This window comes from Phocoena sinus, chromosome 9, assembly GCF_008692025.1.
Source record: "Phocoena sinus isolate mPhoSin1 chromosome 9, mPhoSin1.pri, whole genome shotgun sequence".
NCBI lineage: Eukaryota > Metazoa > Chordata > Mammalia > Artiodactyla > Phocoenidae > Phocoena > Phocoena sinus.
Window position 1 is genome coordinate 29,803,773 of NC_045771.1, and position 17,165 is coordinate 29,820,937.

General features: G+C 39.0%; 1 protein-coding gene across 4 annotated transcripts in view; it reads left to right on the plus strand.

The window, feature by feature from the left end:
* The window catches only part of TSPAN12 (tetraspanin 12), a 65,482-nt gene extending 50,727 nt beyond the window's left edge, over positions 1 to 14,755 (plus strand). For 3 of the 4 annotated variants that reach the window (XM_032643777.1, XM_032643776.1, XM_032643778.1), the window contains one exon: positions 13,144 to 14,755. In XM_032643777.1, the coding sequence (XP_032499668.1) occupies positions 13,144 to 13,449 (306 nt within the window). In that variant the 3' untranslated portion in view covers positions 13,450 to 14,755. The remainder of the gene's footprint in view (positions 1 to 13,143) is intronic. The other variant, XM_032643779.1, reaches the window with a different exon arrangement.
* The last annotated feature ends 2,410 nt before the right edge of the window (positions 14,756 to 17,165 follow it).

Below are 17,165 nucleotides of genomic sequence, written 5' to 3' on the forward strand. Positions count from 1 at the left end.
TGGCATTTGAACCGAGACCAGTTGGTGAGAAGGATCCAGCCATGCAAAGATCCATTGAAGAGTATTTTTTTAGCCTAGGGAACTGCAGTGTAAAAGCCCCCCTGGAGGTGGCCTGGACCAATGATTCCTGACTGCTTCCTACCCTGCAATTTGGGACTGTTTGTGTAACCACACTGTCTAAATAGTGGGTGTGAGACTTGGCTTCAGCAAAACCTCAGGCTCAGAGTTTAAGTTGGTAAAATACAAGACTGAGATGCGTCTTTTCCTTCTTTCACCTGCCGAGTTTTCCATCATATCAGTTACTAGAGCTCTAGACTTGATTGGAGAATAAGACGAGAGAGAGAATAAAGAAGGCTGGTAGAAAAAAAGTTTTGGTAGAACAGGGACTTCTGACCCCTTGCCCATGGACCTGTGTTCTTGGATGGGCTTCAAGAGAAAAGTGGTATTGTTGAAATTGTTTTTGATATTTTATATGCATTTTTCAGTGAGTAGGATCTATAGCTTTCATCAGCTTTTCTTGGGGCTCCATACCTAAAAGTGTGAAGAACCACAGTTGTAGGGAATAGTTGCAGTGTTTGCTCTCAGATAGGAAAGGAAGAAAAAAACACCTCCTCAAAGAAACTGAAATGGCATTTTCCTCCTCTGTATGCCACCTCAAGAAAAATAAATGGATGTAAACAAGCTCACAACAGGCCCTACTTCAAATGGACCAACTCAAAATGTAAAACCAAGAGGGAGAGAGTCAAGTAAAATATACTTCCAAAACCACATTTCTTTGTTTTGTAGTTAGGAGAAAAACTACTGTTAAAAGAGATTGACTGCTTCTTCAGAATAGTTATTCACAGAGGTTATGTAAGGGCCAAACAGAAAGATGGTTTCTACGAAGCTGTGTGCCTTTGGGACACTTTTTCTTTGGACGCTTAGTCTTGATATGTTCCATGGCGTATTGGGTTTGAATATCAAATACTCTTAATAATTTCCTTTGCGACAAATGATTTTGCTCCACACCATTTCTGCCTCTTTAGAAGGTTGTTTATTTCTTTTCTGAGTAACAGAAAACCTCTACATAAAATAAAGAGATGGAAGAGGGCAGGGGTATGAATGTGAAGGGGATGTGATCTTTCTGAGTCCTGACTTACCAGATGAAGAACCCAGATGGTGATGGTGTGTATAGGTCTCCAATGCTCACAGATAGTAAATGGACATGCAGGGGTGCTCCCCCAGGTTAAAGCTGGGGGCAGCTCATGGTGACCATGTGGGATGGCTTGTCTGAGGTTTTTATTCTCTCAGCTGTGTATTAACCTTTCTGTGAGCTGAGAGTTAAGAATTCAGCCCTCACCCAGATTGGAGGTCCTTCCTCACCCATCTCCTTTGCACGCTGCTGTCCTTGGCAAATGATATTTGTTTTATAATCCAGGTACAATTTTGGGGGGAAGTATCTCAGCTCTCAACACATTTTATTAACACTCTTCCCCTGTCATCATCTTTGTTAGAATTAGAAAGGTGAGTCAGTACTATATGTCTGCTTTGACTAATAGAAACAACTTTTATTTTATAATTTTCACACACAACATCCTACACGTAGAAATATTATCTCAGCACTTCTGAGCCAGAGGAAGAAACATGACAGAGTACTGTGGGTACAAAAGGACATGGTGGGGAAATGGGGGTGTGGCCTTATGGCAATCTCTACCTGGTTGTGGGATGGATTATTTTTCTCCCAGGGAATCCAGCTGTTAAGCTGCTAGTGAGATTCTTCTTGGGACCAAGTAAATTTCCACACCCCAAACAAAATTAGGGGCAAGTGTTGAAAGAGAAGCCCAAGGCAGGAAGCAAGAGGTAAAAGCTTAGGCCCCTGGCCAGGTACCATCCAGTTGCACTGATGTGAGGTTGATCACATCTGCATAGAAATGATCCTCACATCAGTGGCTAAAAGAAGAGGTAGGAATGAGATGATCTTGATTGGGACACAGGAAGGAGCCTGACACTGGGTGGGCAGTCCTTCATTGCCACTGTCTTTGTGATTGAGATGTGCAGTGAGAGCCCACAGAGCGGGTAGTAGTTCACTGGGCCTCCAATCTTAAAGCTAAGCAGGTGTTAGTCAGTTGCAAAAATCATTTGGGGGGTATGGGGCCCAAAAGGGCATTTCAGGCAGAGGCAATGGTGCAGAGTTGGAGCTGGAAGCAAGACAGCACAGCGGGAGCACAGGCGTGAGGAGGGCTGGACAGGGCAGACGCTGGCTTATGAAGAGCCCTGTATATCCTGCTAACGCATGCATTTTCTCCTGAAGTCTGTGAGTAGTTGCCGAATGAAGTGACAAACAGGTTCACAAATTTGAGACATTGTTAGGAAAGTAAAGCTGGGAACAGAGTTGTCATGGGATTCTGATTTATTAATAATGAAGCTCTATTCTCAGATAAACACACAAAGAATCTCCTGCCCAGAGAGTGAACCATAGGCAGCTTTCAAGCCCGGTGGTTATTTAGATGGAATATACCTAAGAAGTTCCATTCTCAGTTTTCTTTTGTATAAAGGCAAAGACCCTCCCTCGTGCCTCTCTGCTGACTTCATTATCTCCTCCGTAACTGCTGGCAGGGATCAGGTTGACTCGGACTTGGGGTGATATCTGTTTTATCATCTGAAGCCCTGTAGGACGAGTTTGGTCTTGGTGGAGGGGGGATGAATCCCTTTTGTATTCAAGCTTCACTTGATCTAATCAGGCCTTGAACTATTCTGCCGGTTTTGCTTCAGGTATACAAATGCCTTCTTCTTTTCTTTCATTCTCTTTCTCAGCATAGTTCAGTTGTGAGCTTCCTGTTACCTATTCAGTATTCAAGCAACTTTTCCTCTTGTGCTTTATTAGTAGAGACTTGCAAACTTTGCCTTTAGAAGGTACTGATATGAAAGCCATTATAATATTTTGACCTGAAAAAGTACTGCACAAAGTAACAATTTTAGATATGTGCTTAAAAAATCATTAGGTCATTGGGCTTCCCTGGTGGCGCAGTGGTTGAGAGTCCACCTGCCGATGCAGGGGACACGGGTTCGTGCCCCGGTCTGGGAAGATCCCACATGCCGCGGAGCGGCTGAGCCCGTGAGCCATGGCCGCTGAGCCTGCGCATCCGGAGCCTGTGCTCCGCAACGAGGGAGGCCCGCGTACCGCAAAAAAAAAAAAAAAAAAAAAAAAAAAAAAAAAAAAAAAATCATTAGGTCGGCATTGTGGAGCAGAAGTTGAGGTGAGAATTGGGTCTTGACGGGGGGAAATCAGGTGGGAAACTGTGCAGGTAATTCACTGTGAGGGATTGTAAGGGCTGGAATTCAGGTGTGCCACTGAGGAGGGCAAGGAGATGAATATGAAAGATATTTAAGAGGGAGAATGAACTGAATGATGATTGGGGTGGGTGTGGGGAGTGAGTGACAGGGAAGATGCAAGGACAAGGACACCTGACATTGACTTGGACCCTAGAGAGATGAGAAAGCTGTTCATTGAGGAGAGTGATAGGATTTGATTAGTTCCATTTTGAAAATGCTGGGTTTAAGGTTCCTGTCAAGTCCTCCATGTGCAGAAACCCAGTAGAAAGTATGAAGCTCAGGAGACGGAACTCAGCCAGAGATCTGGGATTTGTGTGCACTAATTAGGAAAGTGCTGACTCCAGATACAGTGGCTTGGATGAGGTAGGACTCGTATTTCTCTCTCATGCACCACTCAGCTGGTCCAGGCTGCCAGGCAGCCCTGCTGCACAAGTTCACCCAGGGACCCAGGGGTGAGATAGCATCACCTTTTATGACACCTGTCTTCCAAAGTTGCCCCTGTTTTCCTCCAGTTCCAGTCAATCGGGAGGAGGAGGAAGTAGGAAGGAGAACGTCCAGTGCATGAAGCTCTGCCCTCAGCTCCTCTGCTCACATTCTCTTGGCTCACATGTCTGTGCTTAGCTGCAAGGGAAGCTGGGAAATGTGGTCTCTGGCTAGGAGGCTGTGTTCCCCTAGAAAATGCTACCTACCGTGAAGAGTAGAGGACAGCCTAGAGCAGGTGGGGGGACTGTCAGTTTACAGGTGTTATCAGTGTGTATGAGGCAATACATGCACAGGAGGAGGTAAGACCACACAAAGAGATGGTGTAAGGTATGCAGCAGAGGACAGAAGTTGGGAAATGGAAACCCATAAGGGCAGTGGAGAAGGCACCTATTGTAGGTAGAGAAGAAATGGAAAGCAGTGTCCTGAAAGTCAAAGAAGGAGAGGATTCTAAGAATGAGTTTTCCTTAGTGAGGAAATGTGGTTTAGATGTTAAGGCTAGGTTCCAAAACTAGACTCTTTGGGTTAAACCTTTCCTCTACTCCTTATTAGCTGTGTGACCTGGGGCAAGTTTTAAACCTCTCTGTGCTTCATTTTTATTACCTGCAAAGTGAGGATAACCAGAGTACCCATCTCAAGTTGTTTGGTGAGTGAATTAGCATGTTTACAACCCTTAGAATAGTGCGGGTTTGTAGTATCTACTACAGTAATAGCTGAGAGTTAAAGTAAATTAGGGATTGAAAAGTACACATTGGATTTTTAAAATAGGAGACACATACACAACTCTGTGAGCAAGCATTTTATATACATTACATCATTTCAGCCCTAAAACATTTCTGTGAAGGTACAGTATTATTATTTCCATTTTACAGATGAGAAATGTGGGGCACAAAGAGGCTCGGTGACCTAGTCCAATTTCATAGAACTAGTAAGTGTCTAAACTCAGATCTATTTGATTCCAAAGCCCATACTTCAGTTAGGCACTAAAATTTCAAGATGTGGAGTACATGGTGAGGAGAAGGCTGAGTGTTTATAGATTTTTTTTCACTTCTAAACCTCAATTTTCTTGTCTATTAAATGAGATAATAATAGTACCTACCTCATTATGGTTTTATAAAAATAAATAGAGCTACTTAAGAAACCCTTAGCAAACCACTAGGCACATAATAAACACAAATCTTCAATGCATGGTGGTAGCTAATGACAATAACAGGAACTTGTTAACATATTTATTAGAGTAAATAGAAAAATTACTGATCTATGATTAGATTTTTAACTAACTAAATTGCCCAGAATTTTGCTAGTAATACAGGAAAATACTCATTTTCTAGTTCTATTTGTGTTGGTTGAAGGTAGAATTTAGGTCAGGGTTTTGGGGACTTCATGTGGTGTCCCACTTTGCTTGTTTTCACACCTTCCCACTTCTTAAGGACAAATATTTAGGGGACAGAAGGGCCCAGTGAGAGACGTCTGATGAGGGCTTTGTACATGTTCTGCTCAGTGAGGCAGGGAATGCCTGCCCCTGGACCTCACCTCCCTAGGGAGAATACCACCTTCTGAGTTTGCTGAAGCTAGTTTATTTATAACCACATATCTGGTGAAAATGACAATAAATAAACATTATGAAAATGTTCAATAAACACAGTCATTTAAACTTGAGGATTGTGCTTGGGAACTTGTGAGGATTAAATGAGATGTGAGTTTTTTGAGATACATGAAGACTTTTTCTACTGCATGTCCTATGTATGGGTTTGGCTAACTTTACTCTTAAGAGAACAGAAAATCCTGTAATGAATTTTATTACTTGCAGTTGAATTTTATTTTTTAAGGAAGGATTTATTTCCCTGCAGAGCTTATGATTATCAGTGGAGAACTTTTGTTCCAACCTCTTTAAAGCTCATGAACTCATGAACTGCTATCACTCAGCTTTCAATTTTAAAATAAATAGGTCTGAATATTATATATTTGTACCTGGTAATTAACACGTCGTTTCAAACTTGGGAGTTATGTTTATTATGAAAAATCAACAACAGGAATATCAATACTGGCATGTATTGGCACCTAGATTTTATTTAGACGTTATCTTCATAAGCACATTAGAGGTCTGCCTAATTTTTTGATGTGGCTTGTGAATATTGAGTACCGAAAAGCCACGGGGGTTCTTCTAATTTTAGAAACTCATTTTGGAGACAGATCAGAGAATAATTTCAAGTGTATAATTTCCTCAAGTGAAATGAGGCATCCTGACATGCCTTCAAATAGATTCCAGGAAATACGGGGTTTAGTGATTTTTCTCTGATAAAAGGTAGTGCTGTTATTTACAGTCGACCAGAATTTTAATATTGCAGCAAGTAAAGTAGACTAGCTAACTTGTCTTATTCATACCTTTGAATTATCTGAGGTTATTAATGTGGCTTTATCTAGGAAGAGAACATATTCAGGATAAATCACCTCAGAGTATTTTATTTTGAGAAAAGCAAATAAATGCAATTCTGTTCCTTCCTATTTTGAATAAAAAAACCTTTGTGAAATGGAATGCAGTTTTGAACTCTAACATTTCTATTTCCCCTTTTGACCCACTCAACAGAAATGTTTGTTTATGCAACTGAATATCTATGAACAGTACAATAGATTACAGAGACATATTTCCATTTTTTCTTCTCTAGACTTAGTGTCTTGCTTTTCAACAAAAACTTCCGAGTTTACACTGAAAAAGTGTAAACCTTATGCGTGATTATTTGACTGGCTCAGAATAAGCTCACAACTTGTGTTCAGACTGAATTACTTCAAAGAGGGTGGTGCAGAATGGACAGTAAACCCTGGAGCTGCTTCTACGAAGAATTTAAAGAGTGGCTGAGGCAGACAATTATTTTATACACAGAAATCTGGAAAAATACTGTCTTCTCAGGAAGAGGAATATTCTTTTGGAAAGTTAATCCTTAACTTTAAGTCATTGTGTAAGTAGTTCATTGGAATTCAGCATGACACCTAGTATGCTGCAAGTTTCTACAATGCCTCCTAAGTTACCAAAGAAATATCAAATTGTGTGCCATGTAGACAGATTTGTGCTTTTATTTATATATTTATACTTTGTATCTGTTTTTATTAAAGGATTTAATGCAACATACAACAGAAGGATACAATGGATGAATAATACAAATAAGTAGCATTGGATAAGATAAATAAGTACTAGGGATGTAATGTACCACGTGATTAATATAATTAACGCTGCTGTGTGCTATATATGAAAGTCGTGAAGAGAGTAATCCTAAGGGTTCTCATCACAAGGAAAAAATGTTTCCTCTTTTTCTTTTCTTTTGTATCTATACGAGATGATGGATGCTCACTAAACTTATTGTGATAATCATTTCATGATATATGTAAATCAAATTATTATGCTGTACACCCTAAACTTATACAGTGCTGTGTGTCAATTATAGCTTGATAAAACTGGAAGGGAAAGCTACATAAATAGCAATGGAAAGTCAGGATTAAGGAAAGAGTAGCTAGATATGCTTAATGTGAAGGCAAATGGGATAACTGTGGTTGACTTTCGTATTTGCCCCTGAGCTTTCTGAAAGCCCAGGGTGAAATGACACATAATCACCTGCACCATTTTAATGTCTGGAGGGCAAGTATTCTAATTTTTCAAAGGGAGCAAAATCCAAAAGTATTTTTTTCAAGTGGGATTTTATATCTACTACTCTAAGTTATCTAGGAAAACATCTTCAATATTATTTTTCACAAATTTTGTAGAGAAATCTCTTATGGTGTTCTTCAGTAACATTAAAATACGCTTCAGTGGAAAATAATATGAAGGAGCACAGGTTAATACATTCCAGCGTGGCAGAATTTGGTGGTCTGGTTTGACATTTGGATACAATTTAGAGTACCTAGAGACATCAATTGATTTCATTTATTTTAAATAATCTGTAGATAGCACCTCTTTCTGAGGACTTCCTGATAGAGAATAGTAAAATATAATGTAATGAATTCCGATAACAAACCTAGTACTAAACTAAATACTAAAATTCTGTCTTGTTTGGGGGTTATCTTTGTAAACTAAATGAGGAAGTAATAAGACTGACTTATTTATAAAAACTGAGGAGTCTCACTAGAACCTTTGCTTTGAATAAACGACCCTTGCCCACCTCAACAGGGAGACAATCTTCGAGCCCAGCGATCTCTAAGGAGGCCAGGTCCTGGCCGAGCAATATTGATACAATCCCACGTCCACTCTTCTGGTGGAACTGAAAAGCTTTTTTCACTGGCATCCAAACCCATTCACAACAGCCTGGATTGTCTTAATATTTCATTGCATTTTCTAGTTTTTTAGAGTTAGAAATCAGTTTTATTTTCAAAGGAACATTGACAAAATCAACACCATCCAGAAAGAAATCATCAGGATGATGAAGTGTCTATATTTGGAAAACATGACAGAGCTATAGGAATATTTAGCCTAGGGAAGCGAGTGGTTAAAGGGAAAGTGATGACACTTCAACTATGGCTCTCTACCTTATGGAAAACAAGTCACAAGAGCAGAATTAGGACTACTGCATCCTTATTAGGAAGACAGTTTTCAACAGGGAAATGCTTGTTAAGAATTAGTGTTGTCCACGTGTGGAAAGGGCTGTCTAGTGAAGCAGGGAGTCCTTTTCTTTAGAAGAGCTTTTTTTTTTTTTGATGGCTTTTGTGTGTGTGTGTGTGTGTGTGTGTGTGTGCCATACATTTTTGTTTCTTTGCATGTGTTATAATTCTTGTTGTTGTTGATAACTGGACATTTAAAATAATATAATGTGGCAACTTTGGAAATCAGATTCTCCCCCCTCCCCAAAGTTTTTTGTTTGTGTTTGTTCATTAATTACTTTTCTGAACTAATCCTGTAAAGTCCGTACTCGCTGTCCTGTGTGGCCCCTGAAATCTTGGCTCACTCAGCTTAGTGGTCACTTAATGAATGAACTGAAGTTTCCTTTAGATACCTGGAACCAGTAAGTCTCCCTGCCTTTGCCAAGGGTGTACAGAGCCTCAAGGTTAACCAGAAGTGAGATCTTAAGGCCTTTTTAGGTCTTTCCTCAGCTTGTGCACAGCCTTGGGCTTGAGCAGAGCTCTACTCACATGTGTAACTTTCTAGATCCCCACAAATATGTTAGAGCTCTGCCAAACCCCCTATGGATTTCACATTCTCCAGTTTTTCCTTTTAAACTTTTGACTAGCCCATTGTGTGCAACTGTTATCCACTACCTCAGGCAGCCTCAGCGTTGAACAGTTACCTCTAAATGCTTTTGACAACTATCCCCAGGGGAAAAGGCTGTCGCCCTGGTTGAGCTGCAAGTCGAGTCAAATAAAGAGAGCCTTGCAAGTGAGCTCTTCCAGGGAACCACCAGATAGGACAAATAATGACAATTCTCTGAGAATGGGGCTTTGAAGGAGCTCCAACCCTATTCTGTTGCCTTTGGTGGCTGCCAGACCACAGGTTTTTACCATAATCGTCGGCTGTTTGTTTTCAAGGCTCCTGCAGAGCTGGGGAGGGGAGATGGGAATAAGGCAAATTAAAATGCCACAAAGCTTTTTGTTCTTACTGAGGTTCAGGTGCTTTTCTTGAATAAATGCTCCCCAGATTGCTGCGTTTGGTTAACTTCCAGAGTTCTAAAAAAGTTGATTCTCACAATTTTTGCTAGTGCTTTCATTGTTTATGTAGGGGAGAGATTATTTCATTGTTTATGTAGGGGAGAGACTATTCAGAGACTATTCTCTGCCCGTTTTGTGGATGGCACTGTAGAAGTGCTTTTTAGCCATATTTTTACAAGTTAGAAAGTTGAATTATTGACTTCCAAGTTCCCCTCCCACTCTAGAACATTCAGTGTTATCTAATATATCACATTCCCAAACCATCCTAGATGATATTATTTACTGTACCTTTTTTTTGGGGTAAATGTGATTGTTTAAAATAAAATTGAAAGAGACTTTACCTGATGCCAAAATATGAAATACAGTAGACTGTAGCTTAGTTATCAATCTCTGCTTTGTTTTAGTCACAGATTAAAAAAAAAGATTACCTTTTCTGCACATTCAGCTTAGAGTGAACTAGTCTAAAGGGGTGGGAGATCTTATACCAATAGGAAGAACTATATGGGTAAAATTTAAGCACCAGGGACTACGGAAAAGGTGGAAATCAAACAATAATTGGCTTACAGCATTTCACAGGGTTGAATCATTAGCATATGTATTTCATGAGCAGTTTAGCTTTAATTGTGGAATTTATTTTTATTATTATTACCAACATATTGGTATGTGCATGCTGATTCGTTATCCATTAAAGAACCAACTTTGTAATAAATACTGAAAACATAGTTAAGGAATCAACTAAACAATGCAAAGCCATTTTATATCAATTTCTTTAAAGACGGATTTGATGATCTGGTGCTGCATTACTTAGCAATGATGTTAAATGATAAGTTAATATAAATTAATTTCCCAAATGTCTGAAGCTAAACCCTTTTAATTAAGTATTTTGGGTTGTCTCTTTTCAAACTATGTTAAAGATTTCTCTGCTTCATGACGAGGCTCACGATCCATCATCTCAGTGGCAAAAATCATTTTGGATAGTTGCATCGCTGTCTTGAGAAACAGTGACCGCCACCTTGGCTCTTGTGGGCAAGGACTGTTTCATTAATACTCGGTGGTGACACAATGCTGTGCTTTTGGTACTTTATACTCTAAAAAGGTGTTGTACTCCTTGTCCATTAATACCTGCTTTTCATAGATTTTGCATCTCTTTTAATTTGTGTTTTCTAATCTTCTGTGGGCTGACGTACCGGTCACATCTGATTCCTACTGAGCTCTTACCATAGGTGAGATCACATTCTAAATGTGCTTGTTCATTGAATTCTCCCAACATCCCAAACAGGTAGGCACTATTATCATTCATGTTTTCAGATGAGAAAACTGAAGCACAGAGAGTTTAAGTAATATTCCCAAAGTCACATAGTTTATAAGTAGCAGAGGAGGGATCTGAATTCACAATTCTGACTCTGCGGATCATGATCTATATGGTGTCCTATAAGGATGCTTGTTGGAATTACACATAAGCATAAGAGTGAATGGGCTCTGATAGACTACCTGAGTGGAACTCTTTGAAAAATATTTGAATTTCGGAGATTGTGACATCTATTTTGGTTTCCCACAGTGTGTGTGTGTGTGCACATGTGCACGTGCGTGTGCACCCATGCACACACGTGTGTGTGTATTAAATAGGTATGAAGACCAGAGAAGTGATTTTATTAAACCAGTGTTAAGTAGTATTAATTATAAATATTTTAACTTCCTTTTTGGTGAAATGGATGAAACTTTGCTAATGTTTTGCTGTTAATTTGCATTACATAGTATACCAAAAAGGTAGTTATTGAAATGGGTCTGTGACTAATTCTACATGATTTTTATTTCTTGAGAGTAATGGCTTATTAGGGTACACTTACTGATCAGTGTCTTTGGAAATCTAAGAATTACATATTATTCATTCCTAATGCACAAATTAGCAACTGATTCAATAGTCTTGCTTTCCTTGATTTAGTTACTTATGGACTCTGGGGAATAAAACAAGAAGGCAGTTATTTTAATAATTATCAGTTTCCTTTTATTCGTGTGACTGCCTCAGCAGGGTAAGCACTGAGTCACTTTTACCCCAAACTCAGAATAAAAGCTTCAAAAAGTCGAGTTCTTGTTGGGAGATAATTTTCCATCGGTCTCTTGCATTTCTGTGTGTCTTACAAGTAGAGACACTGGCTGCCTTTGTTCTGGACTGTCTTTTCAAGGGTGTTTGCATAGAAAACAGCCTTGAAGATAGACGGTGTCTCCCTTCAGAGAAGAGGGCAGGTTTGTTTACTGTCTAGTATAATGAAGATAATGTCTCTCTCCAATATGAGGGGCAGGTGCACTTACTGCCCATTATAAAATATTAGGGCTCCCTAAGCTTGGGGTTCCTTTCCCATAATGTAATCCTCTGTGTGTGCAGGCATCATCTGGCCTTCTTCTTGTTGCCCTTGGGACTTGAGGAACTGGCATGTACCCTGGCTATTGCTATTGCTATACGTAATAAAGCCCTTTGTCTCTGTCTTCTGCAGCATCCATGAAACTGTGGCAGGCTAATTTGTTATCATCCAAATAGAGAAAAATCTCAGAATCTTCAAAGTTCGTGAATTTTATTATAATTTTAACTTTTTCTAGATTTTTCACTTTAATTTAGAATCAGCTTCCCTTTTGAAGGGTGAATTATCTTTTTTATGCTGTGGGCTCACTAGAGACAGGGCAAGTAGCCTATGCATTGGTCGCCTAATATGTAACTAATGACAATTGTTAGACCCGTTCTACCTTCTTTTCTTTGCTTCCTCCTGCTCCCCATTTTCCTCAGTTATGGCTCTTCTTTCTCTTACTTTTTTTCCCCTCCTCTCCTCTTCTTTCAGAATTCTCTTCTATATCTACCGTAGGCACTCCTTAGCCTTTGTAGTTAAAACTAAGCACAAACAGAAACCTTGCTAATCTTTTGAAGTCAGCTGTCTCTAGCCTGAAGGGGAGCTTTCAAACCCCTACCTGGTAGAATTAAAACTTGATGTCATGATAGAAATTCCCCCATGTGTACGTCTGCTACAGGCAGTGGACAGAAGTGTGTGCACACATGTGCAGTAGGAGGAAGGCAACAGATTGATTTCCATTCACTGGCAAGTTTCAGCAACAGACTGGGGAAACATTCTTGATCTTTAAGGAAAAATCTCTGACCAAATGAGCCATAATCAAACAGTGAATACAAATAATAATAATAATGACACATTATTTTCAAAAATTTCAGATCGGTCTGTATCAGGGGGTCAGCCATCTGTATGGCCCCAAATCTGGCCTACTGTCTTTTTATCTGTGAAGTTTCATTGGAACCCAGGCACATCCATCCATTTACATACTGTCTATGGCTGTGTCCTGTTACAGTGGCGGAGACAAGTGATAGCAGTAGAGACCATGTGACCTGCACAGCCTAAACGATTTTCTGTCTGGCCCTTTACAAAAAGAAGTTTGCCAAGCCCTGCTCTAGATGTTGTATTTTATACCAGTCTCAATTTCAGATTGTGGGGAAGCCAGCAGAAGGAGTAGACTCTTCAGAATCACATGGGCAGGTTTTTCAAAGGGTGCACACCTCTATCTCTCCTCCAACTGCTCATAGGGGTTCCCTGTTGAGAGTCACTGTCTTCAAGTTTATAACTCAAGTCGTTTGGTTCCACTAACTGATACAGATGACTTGCTTTCACTATTTTGACCCACTGTAACACATCCAAAGTAACATTGACTGTGTTATTTCTTTTACAGGGTTGTGGGAAGAAGATGTATTCTTTTTTGAGAGGAACCAAACAACTGCAGGTGCTCAGGTTTCTGGGGATCTCCATTGGAGTGACACAGATCCTGGCCATGATTCTCACCATTACTCTGCTCTGGGCTCTCTACTATGATAGAAGGGAGCCTGGGACAGACCAAATGACGGCCCTGAAGAATGACACCACTCAGCATCTGCCTTGCCACTCAGTGGAACTGTTGAAGCCAAGCCTGTCAAGGATCTTTGAACACACATCCATGGCAAACAGCTTCAACACACACTTTGAGATGGAGGAATTATAAAGACTGTCAAAGAAGAAAACCACAAATTTATTTTATTGGACTTGTGAATTTTTTGAGCACACACTTAACTGTTTCAGAAGTGTGTAGAAATAAAAATGTTGCCATAAAAGGATACCCAAGCACATAATGTTCCAGCCTTTAAAAGAAAGTGGGAAAAGTATGTATATTATAAGGCACCACCTGGACAATAGTTGATGCCCTTTATAATGCTGAGGACTGATCTAATACCCACTTTATAGCCTGTGTAAGATTTTTTACTGGACACAGTTATGCTTTGAGGTTTATGCTTTGGCATAGTTCGACCAGCATTTCTGCATCCATGTAAATGAGCCATGCTATTGTGGGATTGGAGCTACAGTAAATTTGATTCACTTCCATAAGCTTGCTAGTATATAAAGTTCCAAATAACTGCTAACATAGGAAGTTAGACAGTACTAATGACTTTTATTACTTGGTGATATATTCTTTTGAGGGTAAATAGGCTATACATAAGTACACTCTGAAGATTGGTGACTACCTAAACGTGATTTTTGCTGGTTAATAAAAATATTCTTACTACTTACAAGAGCAAACTTAAACATTGTCTTAAATTGATCAGGGATATATGTGTATATGAGTCTGTGTTAAGTCTGTATAATTCAGTAGATTTCAGTTCTTATAACTTTAAGCATAACAATTGTGAAATGGATACATTTGTCCTGTATAGAAGCATTGTTTTTAACCTTCCCTGTTAATAGAGCTTTAAAATTCTGTCTTGGGTTTATATTACATACATAACTATTAATTTAAATACTTAACCACTAATTTTGAAAAATGACTAGTGTGATACAAAGGAATCATTATAATTCAGAATGTAGTCTGGTCTCTAGGAAGTATTAACAAAAAAGTTTACATATAACTTAGTTCATTCAGCAAAGACCTGGATATTATCTTTCTGCCAAACTGAGAGACTCTTTTTGACACTAAACACTTTGTAAAGGAACTTATCTTTGCTTTCTCCAAACAAGAAGTGGCAGTCTCCAAGTCTCAATATAATTCTACAGAGAATAGTTTTCCTTTTCCCCAGCAAAAAGTTGAGAGAATCATAAAAATAAGTGACAATTTAGCTAGAGATTTTCTTTGCCTTATTTCACTGATTAAGATACTATGGTGAATTACACAGATTATTAAATTTTTTATAAGAGTAAACTATATTTATTTGAAATGGGAAAAGTGCATTTTACTGTATTTTGTGTATTATGTTTATTTCTCAGAAAATGGAAAGAGAATTAAAACGTGTCAATAAATATTTTCTAAAGAGTAAAAATTTGTGTCTAATTTTTATACATTGTAAGCACTTTCACCGTTCAAAAATATTAGCAAGGGGAAAAATATGAGAAGAAATGATTGAATAAAGTAATAATAACTATTTCCAAAATCCAAAAGTAATCTATAAGAGTATGTGCCTTGGGCTTCCCTGGTGGCGCAGTGGTTGAGAGTCCGCCTGCCGATGCAGGGGACACGGGTTCGTGCCCCGGCCCGGGAGGATCCTACATGCCGCGGAGTGGCTAGGCCCGTGAGCCATGGCCGCTGAGCCTGCGCGTCCGCAACCTGTGCTCTGCAACGGGAGAGGCCACAACAGTGAGAGACCCGCGTACAGAAAAAAAAGAGTATGTGCCTTCACTGAGAAATGACAAAGAAGTGCCCATTTACACTTCAAATTTGGTTTTTGAGCTAATTGATAATGTAGCTGTCTGATACAATATAAACATATGCCCATTTAGGTCAATTTATATTCTCAATGTTTTCATATCCCAGTTTCTTAAAGTAATTTTTAAAAGAAAATGAGTCTAAGGAATACAATATTTGAAATCAACTGCTAGATTTCATCTCTTCCATAATTTAAATAAAAATTGAGTAGATAGCTTGCTCAGTCAGAACCAAAAGCATCTCTTTTTCTAATTTCCTTAACAACTCAACTTCCCATAATTTCGCTAAAATGCCCAAGTAATTGACAGCTGTGAGTATTATTTGAATAATTAGTCAACTTTGGCTGCTTCTCTTTTGACATATAGTCACAGAAAGAACAAGCATATATTGTATTGAGCTCAGTAAAAAAAAAAAAAAGCCCAAATTATAAATAATGTCTACATTAAAAAATTTTTATTTTATTTATTTTTTATACAGCAGGTTCTTATTAGTTATCTATTTTATACATATTAGTGTATATATGTCAATCCCAATCTCCCAATTCATCCACACCCCCCCCACACCGCTTTCCCCCCTTGGTGTTCATATGTTTGTTCTCTACATCTGTGTCTCAATTTCTGCCTTGCAAACAAGTTCATCTGTACCATTTTTCTAGATTCCACATATATGTGTTAATATACAATATTTGGTTTTCTCTTTCTGACTTACTTCAATCTGTATGACAGTCTCTAGGTTCATCCACGTCTCTACAAATGACCCAATTTTGTTCCTTTTTACGGCTGAGTAATATTCCATTGTATATATGTACCACATCTTCTTTATCCATTCGTCTGTCGATGGGCATTTAGTTTGCTTCCATGACCTGACTATTGTAATAGTACTGCAGTGAACATTGGGGTGCATGTGTCTTTTAGAATTATGGTTTTCTCTGGGTATACATCAGTAGTGGGATTGCTGGGTCGTCTGGTAGTTCTATTTTTAGTTTTTTAAGGAACCTCTGTACTGTTCTGCATAGTGGCTGTATCAGTTTACATTCCCACCAACAGTGCAAGAGCGTTCCCTTTTCTCCACACCCTCTCCAGCAATTGTTGTTTGTAGATTTTCTGGTGTTGCCTATAAATTTCTACATTTTTGATATATTACCTGACTTAATACTGTCTAAAACAGTTAACATTAATTTAGACAACCATCTCATACACTTATACGCTTGCTTAATGGGAACAAATGACATTTATAGCAGTGGACTACAAAGGCCTCTTATAGTATCAGTGCACCTGGAATAATAAAACTTCAAGGGACTTTAAAAAGTGTCTTTAATATAGTAGAGTTGAGGGAATTCACTTTTTGGGTACATTGCAAACAAATAACTGTTTCTTTGATACTTTTAAAAGCTTTCTTTTGTAAAAATCACCATTTCTTAAAGCAATATATTATTTTCAGACTGGTGAGAATAATTGACTCAGTCAATTCAAAGGGCCTTTGGAGATTCAGAGATGACAACAGGAGACGGTGTTTGTCCTCTAGCACTGTAAAATCTGATTGAGAGACACTCGTGCTATCCACCGATGAGATTAGTATAGGAACACTCAGCCTAGGAATATGACATGGAGGACAGTGGAATGAAGGTAGCTACATCGAGGAGACCTGAGTCAGGAAGAGCTTAGCTAGCTTGTGCAGAGTATTCCATGAGCCACTGACTCTGAGATTAAAAAGTTACATTATTTGGGGAGCATTATTTGGGGAGCCATTCAATGTGGTTAGAGCATAGAAGGCTTGAAGAGATACCATGGGAAAGGAAATGAGTGAAATTTGGCTTTGGGGACTTGTTCTGTAAATTCAATGGTGAGTCACTGGAGTATTTTCAGAAAGGGAAGTGATTTGTGTTTCTGCAATTTAACTGGATTAGCCAAGTGAGAAGCTGGGGGCAGGGGCACAGGTACATCCATTACACAGCTCTTCAGGGTGGGCCATCCTTTGGCTAGTCTAGGTAAGGAGCACTCTGGAGTTGCAGGACATTGGATCTTCTG